The 21,356-nt window shown below is 35.6% G+C and overlaps 2 protein-coding genes across 3 annotated transcripts in view; one reads left to right on the top strand and one right to left on the bottom strand.

The window, feature by feature from the left end:
• Positions 1-9,262, bottom strand: part of LOC140057541 (U3 small nucleolar RNA-associated protein 4 homolog) — a 64,366-nt gene extending 55,104 nt beyond the window's left edge. Inside the window, exon 1 of the mRNA XM_072103248.1 lies at positions 9,150-9,262. The gene's annotated coding sequence lies outside the window, so the exon portion shown is untranslated. The remainder of the gene's footprint in view (positions 1-9,149) is intronic.
• Positions 8,014-20,288, top strand: LOC140057542 (uncharacterized). 2 transcript variants are annotated; one of them, XM_072103252.1, is made up of 9 exons: positions 8,014-8,147; positions 11,715-11,940; positions 12,342-12,463; positions 13,319-13,496; positions 15,067-15,224; positions 17,109-17,150; positions 18,188-18,235; positions 18,552-18,575; positions 19,080-20,287. In XM_072103252.1, the coding sequence occupies exons 1-9, from the start codon at positions 8,081-8,083 to the stop codon at positions 19,265-19,267; spliced, it is 1,053 nt and encodes a 350-aa protein (XP_071959353.1). In that variant the 5' UTR covers positions 8,014-8,080; the 3' UTR covers positions 19,268-20,287. The 2 variants fall into 2 exon arrangements, with proteins under 2 accessions (XP_071959353.1, XP_071959354.1); XM_072103253.1 differs by lacking the exon at positions 18,552-18,575 and having other exon boundaries at positions 19,080-20,288.
• Positions 20,289-21,356: the final 1,068 nt, after the last annotated feature.

The following is a 21,356-nucleotide window of genomic DNA, read 5'->3' as shown; positions in this document are numbered from 1 at the left end:
GCAACAATCATAAGCGAATAAGCCATCGCTTGTGATTGGTCAATTCACTTGCGTTGCTTTACGTCCTTGCGTTGCGTCGCTAGTGGGAACCACGCTTTACCCGATGTCATCTTGGTACAACTGCTGCTTACAAATATAGAAAAATAAATACATACAAATGAATTTTTTATAAAATAAGGATATGAAAAAATCAAATAATTGTGTATATTGTACAAATTAGCTTAAAAACAAGGTTATGTAACGAATATCATCAAACGTTACGGAAAAGGGACTCAAAATAAGCAAAGTTTTAAAGAAGAGACCCTTAAAACAATAAGAATAAAATAAATAAAAACAGGGATAATTTACTGATAATAGTGAAATATGTCAAAGTGAAACAATAAAACGATTAAAAGAAAACATTATCAATAGGCCTAGTAATTTAAAATATTAAATTTCTTAGGGCACTTTGTCAAATGAATAAGTAGTTAGGTCGCCTATATACATTTTTAAAGGTTTTGTTTTAGAGTATTCCATAAACTTAACTCCAGATAACTACATTTATGTATACCATAATAAATTTATTGTTTAAACTTACTTTATTCTGATAAAAATGTCTAACCTAACCAAAAATCTAAGCTGCGCTAATCATTTCTCTCATTAACAATTTGATGCATACATTTGTCCCATTGTAATACGTTTTTTGAGAAATAAGTCTATTTAAGGTTAAACAGCATTCTGCGAAATATTAAAATTCATGAGGTATTGTGTAATGGGAAAGGGAAATCCCCGTTGTGGAAATATAGATACTTAGTGCTGAGACTCTGGTGGAACATGATATCTATAGATATATAAAAACAAGTCTGTTGGAGCCTGGATAGAGCCATTCATCGGCACTCCAGCGCAAAATTCCGCGAATTATAATACGTGAAGATATGACGTGTTTATGTTGTATTGTATTGGCTCAGGGAAGCGACAGCATTTTATCTACGCAGCCATGACTCATCGTTGCTTCAGCACGACCCACAAATATAGAGCAAAGTGTGCATCAATTTCGAAATGCGAACTGTATACAATATACAGTACATTTAACTTGCATGCAGGAGCGAATCCATGGGAGGAGGGGGAGAGAGGTGGGCTGGTTAGGAGGTCAATTGAACGGAAATGAGTAGCCTAGGCCTACATCCTACACATGCCCCTCTCCCTGTAATTAGCAATATTTTATCCTACCACAATTTCTAACATTTACATCAACTGCACACAATAATTAATACAAACAAATCCACAAAAAGTCCATTCTATTCTGAATTCTAAGACTGTTCTAATGCTTATATTGTTTATATTCGTGTTAATACCTAATATTACTTTTACCTATAATATACACCTATGTATTTTTGTATAATGCCTTTACTCTTTTTTTTATTTTTATTTATTTACTTTTTATTCAGCAGCTTATTGTTATTGTCAATATTTATTTATTATTTTTTCAAGGATGTATACATTAGCATAGATCTCTGCTCTGCGTAGCACAGATCTTAAAATATGCATCCTCCGTGTACATGAATATGTTGGGGATGCATATGTTGTGGGTGCATATGAAAATAAATAAGAATTGATTTTTTTTCTCATAAACCCATCCACAACACCCGGAGTTGCAAAATTCAAATTGTTTTAAGTGAGAATTTTATGAACGATTCATTTCTTCGAACATATTTACCTTTTAATTTGTTCTCATGTTACTTGAATGCGGAATACGTGCGTGTCGTACAAGCAAAATACCAGGTAATGACAAGTGTATAATACCTATGAAATGTTATTGCAGTATTACCGTCTCTAAATCTGTTTGAGGTGCACTTAAAAGAGCAAGTTTGAGAGTAAGATTATGAAAAAACAATGACGATTCCAATAATTTGATAATTAATTTACAAAGTAGACATGTTAGAATAAATATGTTATTGGGGCTAAAGGATAGTAGCCCATGATAATATAGTTTACTTAACGGCGGCGTGGGCGGGTGTACCCAACATTTACAGGTTACAGTGAAACACCGTATCATAATAATCCGAACTCATGTCATAATACAAACAAATATGTAGACAAACTTATTAAAACATCATTACAGAAATAAAATGGAGGTTTTACACTAGTCTAAGTTCTAGACCGAAAATAGTAAAATAATAATTTGGCACATATGGCGCTTCATACGTATAATACATTAGCTCGTATATTCAGACAAAAATCGAAACTGGTGGAATAACATAAAAAAGACAATGAATACAGACTTGGGCAAGTCTAGATTTACACCTCCCTGGAAAAATGTAAAATAATATGCATAATAAAAATATTATAAATCTAAAAACAAATGTTATACGTGCAGATTTGTTTTCCATGACCACATGGATGTTACGTTACGGGAAATAAAAAAATAAAAAAATATATTAACCAAATCATTTCTCCCATACAACAACAATTTGCTACTACACTAAGACAAAATAGTGTGATATGCCCAAATATGGTAGTGATATGTTCAAATATGGTAGTGGCATGACATCATCATGTCCATATATGGGCACATCACATTTTTTTTTGTCACATACATTTTGATAGTGTAGACAGACCTTTACGCTCCTATCCTGTAGCCAATTTCTATGGATTACATATATTCATCGTTAGCTTTGCTCTCACTCCTTGGACGCGACGCAACGACGTAAGCGCAACGCAAGTGAGCCTTGACCAATAACGACGCGATGGATCTTCCAAACTGTCACTTGTTATTGGTCAACTCACTTAAGAAGTGTGCATGCATTTTGTGATATTATATGGTCTGTTCCATTTAATAATTTAATAAATAATTTCATCAGAACTCCGTATGAATCAGAGTCGGGATTTCCAGAATCATCTAGGTACTGTGTTGGGAGAAAAAGGGGGAAATACAAACATTGTTGTTATTCTAATTAGGAGAATTTCAAGAAAGCAGGTTATTGATTTAAAAAAAAACAATTAAATGTTATTCACTGCCCTAGATTCACGAACAGATATACGTGTGTAGGCTACGTAACCACAAAATACAAAGGCAACAATAAGATGAAAGGCCTAACACATTGTAAAGATCAAGTAGGCTACTCTTTTCACATTCACAATGTTAATGAAAGTCAATTGATGGGAACGGTTATAGTAGAGCAGTTAAGGCCATAAAAATAGCCAAGTTGTGCACTTTATTACCAAAGCATGAAACTTGCCACAAAGTTTCTTTGATGTATATAGATTCAAAATATTGGGGGGTGCCAAGTGTCCAACGTCCGGTATGGCGGCCATCTTGATTTCAAAATGGCCACCATAAAAACAAAAAGTGTTCATATCTTGGCAACTATAAACAGTAGAGACTTGATTCTGGTGTTAAAATGTTCAAAAACCACATATTTCTATTTGCTCTAATGAAAAGTTTCGTCAAAAAATGACCGGAAATGACGTTTCTACCAGTTTGACCTTTGACCTCTTATCTGTATATCTCAGTAACTACTGATCATTTTCAATCGATTTTGGTGTCATTTTGTTCAGAATAGAGACATTTATATTTGTAGTAATGAAACATTTTCACATAAAATGACTGGAAATGACAGATCACTGAGAAACAGCAATCACTGAGCTCATCTATGCCGACTTGTTTGCTAAACTGTGATGTATCAATCGTTATATAAAAGTTTTGGTCCTCTCTCCTTCATCTTTTCTTTTTTTTTTGTAATATATTATACCATATGGACAATTGTCTGAAATAAAAGTTGAATTGATAGATGCCATTTGGAAATATTTTGGTGTAAAGTAGCATTCTTTCGTTGGCCTCTTTGATGTTGCATATGAGACAAGTTCGGAAAGTTCTCATTTTCATGAGTTAAGAGAACACCGTCTTTCAAAGTACTTACTACAGTAGACCTACTTTCATTAGTCAGAAACTTTAGATAATTCTTGGTCATTTTCGTTGCATCTAAACAAATGTACTCAATTTTTATGGTAATGAGCCTTTGCTGTAAACCATATGAATCCTTTTCCTCGATTTTCTCTAGTCATTGATTTTTTAGCAAAATCCGAACCAAATAAATTCGTAAAAGACATCTCAATATAATTATTCAAGTAATCCTCAAATTAGTGACATGGACCTACAATATACTGTTCTGTACAAGACCTTTTTAGGGATATCCACCTGTGGACTTTCACTTTGAAGGTCTTGGTCTCCTAATCATACAAGAAACAATGTCTGATTTAATCAATCAAAGTAGTGGGTCCAGACCATCCACAGACAAAGAAGGGGGTATAAGACCACCCACAGACAAAGAAGGGGGTATAAGACCATCCACAGACAAAGAAGGGGGTATAAGACCATCCACAGACAAAGAAGGGGGTGTAAGACCATCCACACACAAAGAAGGGGGTATAAGACCATCCACAGACAAAGAAAGGGGAAGGCCATCTACAGACAAAGAAGGGGGTGTAGGACCATCCACAGACAAAGAAGGGGGTGTAAGACCATCCATAGACAAAGAAGGGGGTGTAAGACCATCCACAGACAAATAAGGGGGCGTAGGACCCTCCACAGACAAAGAAGGGGATGTAAGACCATCCACTGACAAAGAAGGGGGTATAGGACCACTTACAGACAAAGAAGGGGGTATAAGACCATCCACAGACAAAGAAGGGGGTGTAAGACCATCCACAGACCATCAACAGACAAAGAAAGGGGAAGGCCATCTACAGACAAAGAAGGGGGTGTAGGACCATCCACAGACAAAGAAGGGGGTGTAAGACCATCCACAGACAAAGAAGGGGGTGTAAGACCATCCGCAGACAAATAATTAAGGGGGCGTAGGACCCTCCACAGACAAAGAAGGGGATGTAAGACCATCCACTGACAAAGAAGGGGGTATAGGACCACTTACAGACAAAGAAGGGGGTATAAGACCATCCACAGACAAAGAAGGGGGTGTAGACCATCCACAGACCAAGAAGGGGGCGTAGGACCCTCCACAGACAAAGAAGGGGGTGTAAGACCATCCACTGACAAAGAAGGGGGTATAGGACCACTTACAGACAAAGAAGGGGGTATAAGACCATCCACAGACAAAGAAGTGGGTGTAAGACCATCCACAGACCAAGAAGGGGGCGTAGGACCCTCCACAGACAAAGAAGGGGGTGTAAGACCATCCACTGACAAAGAAGGGGGTATAGGACCACTTACAGACAAAGAAGGGGGTATAAGACCATCCACAGACAAAGAAGGGGGTGTAGGACCATCCACAGACAAAGAAGGGGGTGTAGGACCATCCACAGACAAAGAAGGGGATGTAGGACCATCCACAGACAAAGAATGGGGTATAAGACCATTCACAGACAAAGAAGGGGTATAAGACCATCGACAGAGAAAGAAGGGGGTGTAAGACCATCCACAGACAAAGAAGGGGTGTAAGACCATCCACACACAAAGAAAAAGGTGTAAGACCATCCACACACAAAAAAAGGGGTGTAATACCATCCACACACAAAAAAAGGGGTGTAATACCATCCACAGACAAAGAAAAGGGTGTAATACCATCAACAGACAAAGAAAAGGGTGTAATACCATCAACAGACAAAGCAAAGGGTGTAATACCATCAACAGGCACAGAAGGGGGTATAATACCGTCCACAGACAAAGAAAGGGGTGTAAGACCATCCACAGACAAAGAAGGGGGTGTAGGACCGTCCACAGACAAAGAAGGGGGTGTAAGACCATCCACTGACAAAGAAAGGGTATAGGACCACTTACAGACAAAGAAGGGGGTATAAGACCATCCACAGACAAAGAAGGGGGTGTAGGACCATCCACAGACAAAGAAGGAAGTGTAGGACCATTCACAGACAAAGAAGGGGTGGAAGACCATCTACATACAAAGAAAGGGGTGTAAGACCATCCACACATAAAGAAAGGGGTGTAATACCATCAACACACACAGAAGGGGGTGTAAGACCATCCACAGACAAAGAAGAGGGTATAAGACCATCCACAGACAAAGAATGGGGTATAAGACCATCCACAGACAAAGAATGGGGTATAAGACCATCTACAGACAAAGAAGGAGGGGTAGGACCATATTAACCGAGGAAGCATACAAAAAGAAGATACAATCAAAATACCACTTGGAAAACAATACATTGTAGAATAACTGAGGCTTGATTGTTGAAATATAAAGGGTTCTTTGTAAGGTCATTAATAATATATTGATATAAACACGATCATCATAGTTTTCATTTGACATTCAAATACAGTCTATCTCGAAAAGAAGCTCATACTATCACCTTTTCGAGATTTGACGGTATTCCATAACATGTATGTTATTTCCTCTGTCAAACTATTAAAACTTTTAGCGAATCAGAAGGTGCCAACATCATTGAACTAATGGTACCATCAAGCACAATGTTTACCAATTCTATGTACTATATACAATTTAAGTCCATTAATCATTTAATATAATTACGCCTATCAGGTCAAAGTTCAAAGACCAACAAAAACCACATACAGTATATTCACCTAATTAAAAATCAATAAATAAATGTCAAAGGTCATAAATTGTATTTCCGGTCATTTTATGTGAAAATGTTTCATTACTACTAATATAAATGTTTTTATTCTGAACAAAATGACACCAAAATCGATTGAAAAAGACCAGTAGTTACAGAGATATACAAATACGAGGTCAAAGGTCAAACTGAAAGAAACGTCATTTCCGGTCATTTTTGGACGAAAATTTTCATTAGAGCAAATAGAAATATATAGTTTGTGAACAATTTGAGACCATAATTAAGTCTCTAATGTGTATAGTTGCCAAGATATAAACATTTTTTGTTTTTATGGTGGCCATTTTGAAATCAAGATGGCCGCCATACCGGACGTTGGACACTTGGCACCCCCCGATATTTTGAATCTATATACATTAAAGAAACTTTGTGCCAAGTTTCATGCTTTGGTAATAAAATGCACAGCTCATGTCATTAACTGCTCTACTAGTTAGGGATATTTTGGTTTTCACAGGAAAGGTGAATGGTGACTCGAACTGTAAAAATAGTGTTTAGATCTTAAATTTTGTAATCAGTTTTTTCCACACATTTAGCCTCAAACATGTTCAGATATGAACATGATTAGGTTCTAAATACATTCTAAACATGTAGTCTGTATCCAACTCAACACATCAATTACGTGTTGATTGTGTAACATGTGAAGCAATATAAAGACACGTTTAAATGCGTTTAACTTTCCATGTGTGGAGCTTATACTCGAGCTTTTTCCCGTAAAATCGCTAAACACGTACCTAAACATGTTGACTGAACACAATAGCGAAATGTTGACTGCTAAATGAGAGAAGGACAACAACAACATGTAGCTATAAACACGTTTAGATTTAAAACACGCTAAACATGTAACTCGTGTTTAAAAGCTAAACGTGTGGAAAAAGTGGGTACAAAATAGGTGTTTAAGATATAAACACTATTTTTACAGTGAGACGTGGGGTGCTTTAGGCCACAGAGCAGTGATTTGACAAAGTTTAAACTTGGCTCCTAATAGGACGCAGAGCCAGGACGTTAGCGCAACGTACGCAAGTTCACGAATGAAAAGCGACAATTTAAATAATCCAACGGTTGTGATTGGTCAAAGTATGTGCGTTGTGCTACGTCATTGCGTTGCGTCCTAGTAGAAACTAAGCTTTAAGGTGCGTAATTATTTTATTACAAATAAAAATTCATGTTACATTGACGTTTAAATAGGCCCTAAGATAAAAAAAATGTTTTACAGTGCTTAAAATAATAAAAAAAATTTACAATCGATTCTAAAAACCAAACTAACAATAGTATAAATTATCCGACTAATGAATAAATTACAGATTCCGTTAATTTGGTATCGAAAGCCCAAATAAGGACGGGACTTTCCGAAAGTTATTTATAGGCCGATACAACATGATCGGCTTATATAAACGATGGAATATTAATTCATATCATTGACATCTAAAACACGCGACGAGTCGTCATATAGAGTATGCTATTTTGCAAATAATGAATTAACTTCGACTATAGAAGCATGTATGTTTATACGTTTTTTATTTTTGCTTGTTTGGTCTACAATACAACAGTCGGATGTTCAACAGGTAGGTGAACACAATCATATTTACCCATAGGACACAATTTATTGTTAGGCCTATGCAATTAAAATTGTAGCCACATATTAATATGTACATGAGTGTGCTTTTTACCCTAGACAAATCTGCAAATTCTCTGCAGGTAGCTAGTTGAACCAGGGAAGAGTTAAATTAATTGATTAAATTTAATTTAATTTAACTCTCTCCTGATTGAAGACAATCATATTTAGACATAGGACACAATTTATTGTTAGGCCTGTGCAATTAAAATGTTATCGACATAGGCCTATGTATAGTGTGCTTTTTACCCTTTACACATCTATAAATTCTCTGCATGGCGTTTAATAAAAGAGTATAACGTAGCTATGGTTGCTACCGTTTAAAGATAGGCATCAAAGTGCATATAATTAGTATGTTTAACACGAGCCGTCTTTCTTAGTTACATCGGCATGTTTAAACATAGAACTGTCAGTTATGGGTCGGTATTTTATATACCGGTAATAGGCCTACACAAAATATTAATTTTACAGATATCATTTTCATTGTAGTAATGTGATTGGCCGTACATCACACCATTGCTCAAATACAAGTTAAATATGTTAGCCTAAAGCAATGGGAAGGGTGGTTGAGCTGTACAATGTCTGGGGCTATATACGGAGTCCAGTTAAATCTATGAACTAACTTATACCAGCATCATTTTCAATGTAGTAACGGTGATCGGCCGTACACGCAATTGGGGTATAGGTGCTCAAATCCAAGATAAAGAGAGCAAAGCAAGGGGAAGGGTAGTTAAACAACCACTTTTGTGGCTATAGAGTCCAGTCAAATCTATAAACCAACTGACTGGTCTCATTTTAGTAATGTGATCGGCCGTACATACCACCAGTAGTTAAAAAAAAGAAGTAGTATTGTCTGATTATATAGCTTTTAACCCTGGTATGCATAATGCCTGAATGTAGTTAGTATTATATGTCACATCCTAAACATTACAATCAACTTTTGCAGTCTTACCGTTTGAACTCCAACTGTTTTCTCGGTAAACCTAGAGGAATTGTTTGCAACCAAACACTCTGGGCCTAAACACCAAGCACGGGACCAAACACAACTAGGCCTAAACACCAAAGCATTTCAAATTCACTCCAAGTGAATGTTTAGGCTATACCTCAATGGTTTCCTTCCGTAGTATTGTTAACCACTGATGTGTCTACCATGCAAAGGGAATGCACGCTACATGCCTAAAATCACAGGTGGCTTACCGTTCAATACCTACTAGGCCTACATCTACTAATAGTCAGGAGGTGAAAATATAAAGTCTATACCGTATAAATCTTCTAATTGTAACCCTGGGTTATTATTCTTTGATTGTTTTTTAGGGTGAGTTACTATTAGAAGGAGGGTTACTATTAGAAGGAGGGTTACTATTAGAGTAGTGGGTTACTATTACTAACCTTGAATTAGGCACCTAAAAATTGTAACCCACCCCAAACTTTTCCAGTCAGCAACTCATAGCCAAAAATTAAAACAGTACGAATAAACAAATTTGATTGAACTCTAACTTTATTTTATAAACTCAAAAACACTTAATCCTCCCCCACTCCCGAAAAACATGCATTATCCCCCTATTTTTAAAATACGGCTGCATCATACGTTGTTGTGACTCCCATGGGTTACTATTAGAGAATAGGTTATTATTATTATAGATTGATCTATAAGGTGGGTTACTATTAGAATGGGGGTTACTATTAGAAGATTTACGGTAATGTTCTTCACTTAAATTAAAGACTGTAATTAGGCCTATATCGATCAATTTTAAAATAAAGCACACTAATACATTTATAATCGCAAAAAAAAAAACAAGTAACTAATAACACGAGATAGATTATCAGAAATATCGCCTTGGTGTTTTTGCGCGCAATTTTTCATTTCATAACATTTGTCAATCATGATATCTGTGATAGGGTTAAGTCTGCCCTTTTTCACAATGATTTTGACACCTTATAACTTGTTAAAACCATTTTGATTTGTGTGAATCTTCATTTTGATGTGTTTTATTTTGCTGTACAGTTTTTATATGTTTCTCCTAAGGGAGGTGAATAAATTTGAAATTGAATAAGGGAAAGGGAAGGGAAATACAATTCAAATAATATAATGATAATAGGTCAGAGAATAAAGGCAGATGCCCGACAAACATCTTGAGGTGCACGTGTGGGCGAGACTTGAAAAAAATCCTAATGAAAAATGGCGATTTTCACAAGCATCAACCATTTTATTTTATTAGTTAAGCTTGGTTCCCACTTGCGACGTAACGCAAGGACGTAACGCAACGTAAGTGATTTGACCAATCACAAGCAATGGATTATTCGAACAGTGGCTTGTCATTGATTAACTCGCTTGCATTGCGCGTACGTCCTTGCGTTGCGTCTCTAGTGGGAACCACGCTTAACGATCAGATGAGGTATTGTGTCCTTTTCGAAAAAATTGAAAGAATTGAGATAGAGCGATATTATTGGAGAGATCGGATTTATTGCCATACTTTGTCAGACTTATATATAGGGGTGACGCGAGCAATCTTCATCCTGCGAATGTAGCGATGAGGCGCTTGCACTATTTAGTATGCGACGGATAGATCATAACCGTATTTGAGAAATATTGAAATCTTGGTAAATTCCCAGCTAGGGAAAGCACCCTAAAATGGCTGACCTTCGAAGATATTGCTTTTCCATTTAAATGTTCTACCCTTACATTTTACGAGAAATGGTTTAATAACATCAAAGAATGAACAGGTTTGAATTTAGTGCAAGCCAAGCGTCGCTCACAACACAACTGCTTGGAAGTAAGAGATAAGGAGATGTGTAGCCAATCGTCAGTATGTGAATACTAAATGAGGATAGTAACCCGATCGATTATTTGTTGATTCTAATGTATGCATCCTCTCTTTTTGGGAAATTATGAAATATATGTCACGTGACGTAGCTTTCAAAGCTTTGTTTATGCTTCAGCTTTGCGTGACAGCAGTAACAAAAAAAAAAAAGGAAAAAAAAAACCGGCGTCTGGATTACTTTTTAAATTCAAATTACCGGATAATACATTATGTTGGAATGCAATGGCGCTCCATACAAATTGAAATTATGGAGATTAATAATAATAATAATAATAATAATTAATCTTGAATTTAATTAGCATAATAAGAAAATAAAGGCCTACGAAACACATTTTCGATTTTAATTTGTTAAATAACTTTAAGATTGAGGGACGCAATCTTTGTATCGTGGGTGTTCCTCACCCTGTGTTGGCTCACAGAAGTTTATCCACCATTCAATTGGGCTATTTAGTCACAGGAATTTATATTAATAATTATTAATTTTAAAGACTTCCACATACACGCGTTTCAAAATTATAGTAGGCCTAACATGAGAAGAAGGAGAAGTTCTTTTTTTAATCAATTTGAACATGAAAAGAAGGAGAAGTTCTTTTTTTTATCAATTTGATTTGAAGATTTGATTAGCTGTATAGTGTATGGATTGGCTGTAGTCCGGACACATTCCTGAACATTATATTATTTTTATCTTATTACAGAAAGCAAACTTAAATTAGATGATTCAATGATTAGTCTCCGTGGTGGTAGAAAATCACGGAACAATCAATCATCATTTGATGGGTACGCAATCGTGACGAAAAAGGATGGTTTATCGGGTTACTTATGCAGCGCCACGGATGACAAAACCCTGAGACAGATTCACGCTGATGCTATTTGCAGACATCTTTGTTTTCAAAAGGCATATGATGTTCCTATCGATAATCGGTGAGTTAATGTATTGATTTGGATCAATCATTCATTCAATAGTCTATAGATAATCAATATTGATCAATATGTAATCACTCCGAACGTTGCCGACAATCATTTATTTATAATTAATAAGTTCGTAAGATTCTTTAGATTCATTGGTTAAACGTTTTTTGTGTTCATTGCATATTGTATGTAAATAAGCATGTAAACAACCGTGACCAACCAAAGTTCATTTCGTGTTGTTAAAATGACAATAATTAATATTAATATATCAAATCAATTGGAATCGACCAAATTGAAATGGTCATGATGTTTAAGACATGCACGCAAACTAACATTGTTTTCAAGCATAAAATGGAGAGTTATACTCAATACTAGGCATATAATGCTAGATTACAAAATAATCTTGATTTCAGGTATGGAACGCCTGAGAATACGTCACAGCCTTATCAAATAACGTGCGACACAGAGTGTAGATTGGAAAAGATGTCCACCTCCTGTCAGCCCGAACATGTTCTAAGTGTTTGGTGTATCAAAGGTATTATATCGTTTAAAAACTCATTTATTCAGCGTTACCAGCTTCCAACAAGACGAGAAAAAAAAAGTTTTGCGAATCAGGCAAATAATTTCTGTAAATTAATACCATATTTTATTTAATCTAAAAATTCGTACGTGTTTTCGTTTGACTTCGTTTCATATTCCATTTAATTAAGTGTCGATTTCACTAAAATTGTTTTTTACGAACTCAAACTTATTACTAGCATTGTTTTGTGTACTTTCATAAGTTTCGTTTCCTGTATTTCGCAGTAAATACTTTAAAAATCTGAGACTGGTTGAATGTAAATTTAAGGGGAGCTCGGGGCGGGGGTAACCTGCGACTAAGGGTCCGGCCCCTTGTTGAGTGATACCACCAAGCGGCGCTCACTCGTCTTTCCACAACGACAGGGATTGAGATGGACCACTAAGAGTAACCCCATACTCTTCAATGGTTTATCATGGACTTGTTTTTTATACGGTTTATGCAGTAAAAATACTTCAATAAAAGTGCCGTATATTTCACACAAAAAAAGTGATTGGTGTATTAATGAACTGTGTGACAATCTTGCGTGTAACTGTTTTACTTCATTTTTTTCCAAATAGTTCGGTAATTATACAAATGGTGATCTATAAAAAGAATACTAATAATAAAGGTGTAATGAAACCGAAATTGTATTATAGCACCATATTTCTATTTATAGCTAGCTATTAGTGAAAGAAAAACTTTTGTTTTCGAATACTACTTTCATACCTCTTAATTAATTACCTGATAGACTTCGTTCTACCTTTTGTATTGTAAATTTAGTGAAGGCTATTTTACGGCCATATTTAATATTTATTTATTATTTCTGTATAGATTATTCTTTTCGATTGGTGACAGACGATACAGAAAAATTGGTTGCCGATGGTTTTGTAACTTACTATTTGAAAGGGACGTGGTTTAAAATGCGACCGAGGTCCGTGTCTTACAATGAAGTGTGCCAAGAATTAGGATTCGTAAAGAAACACCAACATCGTTTAAGTGATAGAAACAAGTGAGTTAAACTTGGTTCTCACTAGCGACGCAACGCAATCTACGCAAGAAAATACCCTTCCAATATTAATTGTTTACCCCCTGAAATCAAACCTGCGATGTTTGCAGCACTGTTGCGTCGTCGGTTCCCACTTGTCAATACGTTGCTGCGTTTTTTTTTTCTTCTACAGCTCAACATGTCGGTCGGTTGATCGGTAAACACTAACTTCGAGCACGCGACTGCAGCCATGTATTATGGCCTTCTTATTTCTGGATGGCGGGTCCATAGACATAGACATGATAACGTATAAGAAAGGACAACTTGACTGAGGACCATATTTTTACAAAGTATTAGGGATGGATTAGGGATTCAGAAAAATCGCGAGATTAAGGATATCGCCGCACGCGCTTGCCGTACAGCCGTCGCCGTAAATTGCTGTGACGTCACAGGTGCATCGAAAAATCTACATGAGTCTAGATAAGCAAAAGAAACAACATTTATATTACTTCGAGGCTATACAAACAAATACAAGCTCAAATATACGTATGAAACGCCATACGTGCCAACATTTTTATCTTTGTACTAATTTTAAGTCCAAACTTCTGGGACCCAGACTAGGGTTGAATAATCAATAAGCAAATTACGAGAACACTGTGGATATAGTGGTAACAAATAAAAAGATTAAACAAAACCAAACAGTCAGGAAAAATGTATGTTTCAAATAGTCCTTCTGGGAATATATATTATTGGCCATTACGATCGCGCATCATTTTACCGTGCGTTCGCTTGAGCATCAGAAAAACATCAGCAGCAAAAAGGCAAGCTGCATCTAGGTAACATGTTTATATATAATGCGATGGATTTCCGATTATTACAAGGTTAATGAGCTACATTCTACTCCTACAGTTATATTATATCTGTATAAACACATCTTTCCGATTTCTGATATAAATCATACGTCCCTAGATCACATAAACCGCAATCTAACGAACCGTTAATAATGTTCTTTCGTTAATAACTCTTCTTACCCAACAAGGGTCTACTGATCTAAGGGTTAAAATAACAAGTACTGTACCTATACCCATTTTTATAGATATCTACAAACAAATCCGTGCAAATCGAGTGCAATGTAAAAGTGGTAAATAAGATTACAAATCTGTACAATATTAATATACAGTCAACTCACCTTTGGGCTGGCCTAATATGCAAGATTGGTATTCGGAATGCGTCTTTAATGGTAACAATACATTTAGGTTAAGACATTTATAAAAGTCCGGTTTTGGGAGAGTTTCCGGTTTTCAGAGAGTCTGGTATTTTAGAGTTCAAGATTCAAGAAGATTCAAGAAATTTTATTTGTCCATAAAAATGGAAATTCACTTTGCTTGGTAGATTAAAACAACAATATTGCAACAATTTAAAAACGTGCAGTATTATAACAGATTAAAAATACAAGATAAAAAGTTAAAAATACTGTTAAAAATGTAAAACTATTAAAAATTGCATTAACGTCTTACATTAGAATTAAAAATATGAATGCTATTTAGAGTTAGAGTTGACTAATTAATGTACTTAATTTTCGTTTCATTTTCAGAAAAATATTAAAAAATATACCTGCCGAATCTAATTACAAATTTGGTAATGAGAAGTTTTACTGCAACGTGGACGAGGTGTCCAACTGTACTCCTACGTGGGTGCCTGCACGTGAATATAAAAATAAGAATTACTCGGATTGGATCAATTGTACTACTGGTACGTAACGCCAGACGAGAATTAACACTTTTCCAATTGTCGGGTCAGAAAAGATCCGAACATGACATATCTATTCTTTCTCTTTTGACTTATCTAAATGATAATATAGAAATGGACACTTCAAATATACGGGGCGCAGTTCGGGACATCAAATATATTCATACATGAGAATGCGTATCACAACATTCATCTCATCCATCCTCACTACAATTTAAGCCCAATATTTTGATGTTATGCGCATTCGGTAACGAAATTTGAGGTTATCGGGTCAAAGGTCAATATTATGATTTCCAGTCACTTTTGGGAAAAATATTTCGTTAGACCAAATACTAACATGTATATTGGGAATATTTTAAGACCAACCTCATGTTTCTACTGCCAGTAGTTATCGAGATATGACCATACTAGGGTCAAAGGTCACAATTCCGGAAATGATGATTCCGGCCATTTTCTAATAAAATGTAACCGGTTACTAAGATATGGACCATCATTTTGTTTTGGCGGCCATTTTGAAAATACTCCAAATATGGTCATAAAATACATTTTTTTTCTTGGCTACAGTGATTTTTTAAATCTGTATGTCCAAGTGAACATATGTGCAAAAAATGAAAACTTTGTCATCCGTGTAACGTTTTTGATCATTTTTTCCCTTAAGGCACCCCACTACTACAATAAATATTGTTAACACAAACTGATACAACGAATAACGACAAACTTTCCGATCGAGTCTATAAACTAAAAAGAAATATGAATGGAACCTGCTAAATGTAAAACTACTGAGAAAAACGTAAATTTAATATATATTATATGAATTGAGAGTATATATACAATTGTAATACATTTATGAAAAATTGAATGATGAATAAAGACAAAAGATAAAAAAAATACTGGTCTGAAAGAACAAAACTCATCGACTATCATATCATCATTAAAGATGTTCTGATAGATTATTCCACACCTTAGACACAGTAAACTAAATGATAAAATTTGCGGACGACTCGGCTATGGTTGGACTTATTAATAATAACAATTCTTCTCTATACCTTTCTGAGGTTATTCGATTCACCGGTTACTGTGGCAATAATTTTCTTGAACTAAACATAAATAAAACGAAAGAATTGCGGATTGATTTTCGAAAACACAATAGGTCTGACAGTATGGACCCGGTATAGGCCTACATTAAAGGAAAGGAAGTAGAGATTGTTAACAATTATAAGTACCTGGGAGTAGTATAATGTTGACCATTATAGTTAAGAAGTTAAATACAAGGCTGTACTGCCTGAGGAAACTCGGTTCGTTTGGAGTAAAGCTGGATATTTGTAAAATGTTTTACTCATCAGTGATGTTATCTATTTGGGGTTATTGTATGTTGGGCTGGGCTGGGAATATCAGTAAAGGGGATAAAGACCGAATTGAAAAGGTGCTGGGTAGAGCGGGGAAAGTAATTGGTTCGTCTGTGCAAACGCTCGACTCTTTCTACAGCGAACGTCTTGCCGATGTGTTCCATACTATATTGGAAGACACCAACCATCCTCTTCATAAGGACATTATCGGCTCCGTTATCGTTAGTAGGATGAGGACGGTGAATGCGCAGACGTACCGTTACAAGTACTCGTTCTACCCAGCTGGGTTAAGGCATTATAACAAAACATTTGTTAGATAGTCCCCGTTATATTTATATTTATTTTAGGCAAGCCAAGGTTTATGAGCACTATAATTTCCATTATTATTTTGGACAATAAATGAATCTGTATCTGTATCTGTATCTAGAAACCTCGACGGCCAACATTTGTAGGCCTATACTTCAGATCTATAACAAAATTGTTTTTATTTCGCGTGTTATAATCATGATATGACTGTCATATTCGTATTTTTTCCCTTAAGGTCCGGCACAAGCTATATTAGACAGAATACAACCAAGATTCGGTAAGATAACACATTATTGTATAATTCTAGATAATTGTACCAGGGATTGTACTAATATCATTATGTAAAAACCACACGGTTGCTATACACTTATCAAGGAAACAATATTTGATTATTCCTTGTACGTAGAAGTTGGCAACTTGACCCTATCCCCCTGAATACCTCCAGTGTGGTGGCATCCAGTTGGCGACTTGACCCAACGCCCCTGAATACCTCCTGTGTGGTGGCATCCAGTTGGCAACTTAAACCTACCCCCACCCCAAATACCTCCAGTGTGGTGGCATCCAGTTGGCAACTTAAACCTACCCCCTGAATACCTTCTGTGTGGTGGCATCCAGTTGGCAACTTAAACCTACCCCCTGAATACCTCCTGTGTGGTGGCATCCAGTTGGCAACTTAAACCTACCCCCTGAATACCTCCTGTGTGGTGGCATCCAGTTGACAACTTAAACCTACCCCCTGAATACCTCCTTTGTGGTGGCATCCAGTTGGCAACTTAAACTTACCCCCTAAATACTTTCTGTGTGGTGGCATCCAGTTGGCAACTTAAACCTACCCCCTGAATACCTCCTGTGTGGTGGCATCCAGTTGGCAACTTAAACCTACCCCCTGAATACCTCCTGTGTGGTGGCATCCAGTTGGCAACTTAAACCTACCCCCTGAATACCTCCTGTGTGGTTGCATCCAGTTGGCAACTTAAACCTACCCCCTGAATACCTCCTGTGTGGTGGCATCCAGCAACTGTGAAGCAACATATCGCTTGGAGAAATCTTCGAAACACCACCGGTCCCATTCCAATCTGTTAAGCTCTCTGTCTACACTAACAAAAACTGTGTCAAGTGCCCAAATACGGTAGTGATATGACATCATCGTGTCTATATATGGGCACATCACATTTTTTTGTCACAAAGTTTGATAGTGTTGACAGAGCTTTACGCTCATTCTGTTTTTGGGAGATGAGATGTGACGCCGTTCCGTTGGTCAAATTCACGCCACTTTATAATAACTTAACAAAAAATGTATTCTTTGACTTTCAGACTCCGGTTTTACGACTTCATCCATCTCACAAAACACTACTAGTGGAAGTAAGTTATAAATAAATAGGCCTACGTAACGCCTTAATATATTTCCTTTTGTTAGTTTCATGAGAAAAAAGTGTTCTCTTAGTAGGGATATTCCCTGAATATACTCTACAATTATAATCAATTCTGACGAGTTTATTTTGGATTAATATGACTCTACTATTAATGGAGCTAAAATCTAGTTTAGTTGATATTTTCACATAGCCCCCCGACACTACAGTTTTGTTACTGTTTCTTTGTCATGGTTCTGTTATAATATAATTATATCGAAAATAGATGTTTAGATGTCACCATGAATTATGCTATATCGTTTTTACAGAATTCACACAACCGAAGCCAAATGGTGAGTTTTAAATAATAATAATAATAATATTTATTGGGTATGTTTATAGCAAGCACAATTGTGCCAGGAGCAAGTAATATAAAAATACAAATGAAAATAAACATTATATAGGGCCTATATATAAAAATATAATATAAATCCAAAGGCAAATGACTGAAAATAATGACAATGCTGTGGGTATCAGTGGCTGGATCTCAATGGAGATGCAAAATAAAATAAGCAAAAAGCTAAATCAAAACGATGAAGTAAAACAGCCAGAAAAAGTAGCAGAGCTTTCGGACAACCTTTCATCAGTGCAAAACAAATATATATATATATATATATATATATATATATATATATAATTTAAATAAAAAGGGCACACTGTATTGTCAATAATTGTATTGTAAACATCCCATTTAAACTGTTAGTTTCATGTTAAATAACAGAGGTATATATCTATTCTATGATAGTGAGAGTTAGTATTTGTCTATATTTGTGTTTTTTTCTTCATAACCTTTGCAGATATGAACATGATCGTTCTTGGAGTTGTTGTTGCTGTTTTAGTAGTGATAATAATACTAATCATTATTATGGCACGGCAGAGGAAAGTGAACAACGATAGACGTTACGCAGAGGTGGATAATACATCATCTCCAGACCCATCGAATGAGACAAAAGATGACGACAAAGAAAAAGAAGACGCAATGTAGATATCTCAGTCGGAGTTGATGCAGTATCACCGGTATACTAATGCACACGATACCATAGCAGACCATGAAGTAGAAGCCTGGGGTGTATATATGTAACGCATTGCAATATTAAAAATAGAATGACATTTTGTTATGTAACATATTACAAAATATATTCAAATGATTTCAGTCGAAGAGACAACTGACCAAGATACTGATAAGTCCTGTTCATTAAAGGGAAAGATGGGTGGGAAGGGGGGGTCGTGACAGTGGCATAACGGCTATGAGCGCTCATTGGCTAAACCCAGGGGCCTTGGAGCTTATGGGGCCCGCCCATAAGCAGTGCCCAGAGAAAAAAACAGGCATTAAAATATGGTAAAAAGGCTAAAAACGCCTGAGGCCTCCAGCAATGGAACTTGAAGGGCCACTTACGTTGCTTAAACCAGGGGCCTCAGCGTTACGCCACTGGATCCGTGGGTATATGGTCTCTCCTTAGTGCTTCTTTTTATGTTTTAATGAAAGAAATAAATAAAATAAAAATGTAATTAATATACAACCTTTTCCAAAACAAAATCAAAACAAGTTGCTTATTTGATTAACTCAATAAGTTCTATGTTCTATCATAATGTAATTTTTGTTATAAATAATTTATTGACGATTAACACTATTCACATTGTTATGAAAATTAGAAATTAGATGACATGTTTTTAAAGAGTATAATCGTTTATGTAAAAAAATGTGAAATGTAATGTTGTTTTTCCCTTTTTATTTCTTCATTTGTTTAGAGTTCTCAGGATTAGATCACCTGTCATATACATACATAGTTGTTTTATCATGTTTGTAATATACAAACTTATGATGGTTACAGATAACTGAAAATAAAATATATATCAAATTTGTAAGAAATTTAAGAATATAATTCTTATAATTCATATGATAAAATCAGTAATATATTATGATACTTTTTTTTTTAAATTTTATTTATTGTACAAAAAAAATCATCTATATTGTTATGGGTATAGGCCTGAAATAAAGTTAAAAAATAAAGGAAATTTAAATATAACTTTGTACTCTAGGTTTGTATGATATTGTCAATTCATATCACTGTACAATACAGAAATACTGTACAATACAGAAATACTGTACAATACAGAAATACTGTACAATACAGAAATACTGTACAATACAGAAATACTGTACAATACAGAAATATTGTACAATACAGAAATACTGTACAATACAGAAATACTGTACAATACAGAAATACTGTACAATACAGAAATACTGTACAATACAGAAATACTGTACAATACAGAAATACTGTACAATACAGAAATACTGTACAATACAGAAATACTGTACAATACAGAAATACTGTACAATACAGAAATACTGTACAATACAGAAATACTGTAATTTATGATGTTTGTAACTTATTTGGATTTTTTCCCTGTGATTTCCACACTCATGTGCCTTCCTATTTTATGCAGAAATGTGATAATCATTCACAGTTATTTTCAATGCCTTAAGTATACAAAGTTGAGCAAAAAATCATCTAATCAACTTAGCTCTCTGACAGTCGTATTTAGTAAAAAGGTTTGTAGAAACAAGGTTAATCATTCAAACTAGTTCGATTGGATGAAAGTTGACATTGTAGAATTGGTTTTAGTGCCTACAGTTTCCATTTGGTGTTGATATAGTGAGTATATTGCCCATTTATCATTCAATCACAAAATTCACATTAAATGTTGATCTGGTGAAACAGTTTCCCTTGGGTCTAGACTAATCCCCTGGTTTAGCACTCCTAAGAGGCCCTGAAACGCTGGTTAGTTGCATTGGGGTTGCTCATGTTCTGGGGCCCCTTGGGTTTAGCCAGTGAGTGCTCGTAGCCATTACGCTACTGCTCTCACAAAGGCATATGTGCATGAAAATACTATTTTCATTTTTTGTGGAATACCTGCCACACATGTCAATGACATTCAATAAACAGGTGAAGGCATGTTAAGTACATGCAGGAAGTTAAGTATGCCCTTCAGTGCAAACCACTGTTAAGGTTGTTTGATGAAGCGCATTACCGACAGGTTATTAAGTACAGGAATATATTAATATA

Source organism: Antedon mediterranea, chromosome 8 (genome assembly GCF_964355755.1).
Source record: "Antedon mediterranea chromosome 8, ecAntMedi1.1, whole genome shotgun sequence".
Taxonomy (NCBI): domain Eukaryota; kingdom Metazoa; phylum Echinodermata; class Crinoidea; order Comatulida; family Antedonidae; genus Antedon; species Antedon mediterranea.
This window is presented reverse-complemented; position numbering and strand designations above follow the sequence as displayed.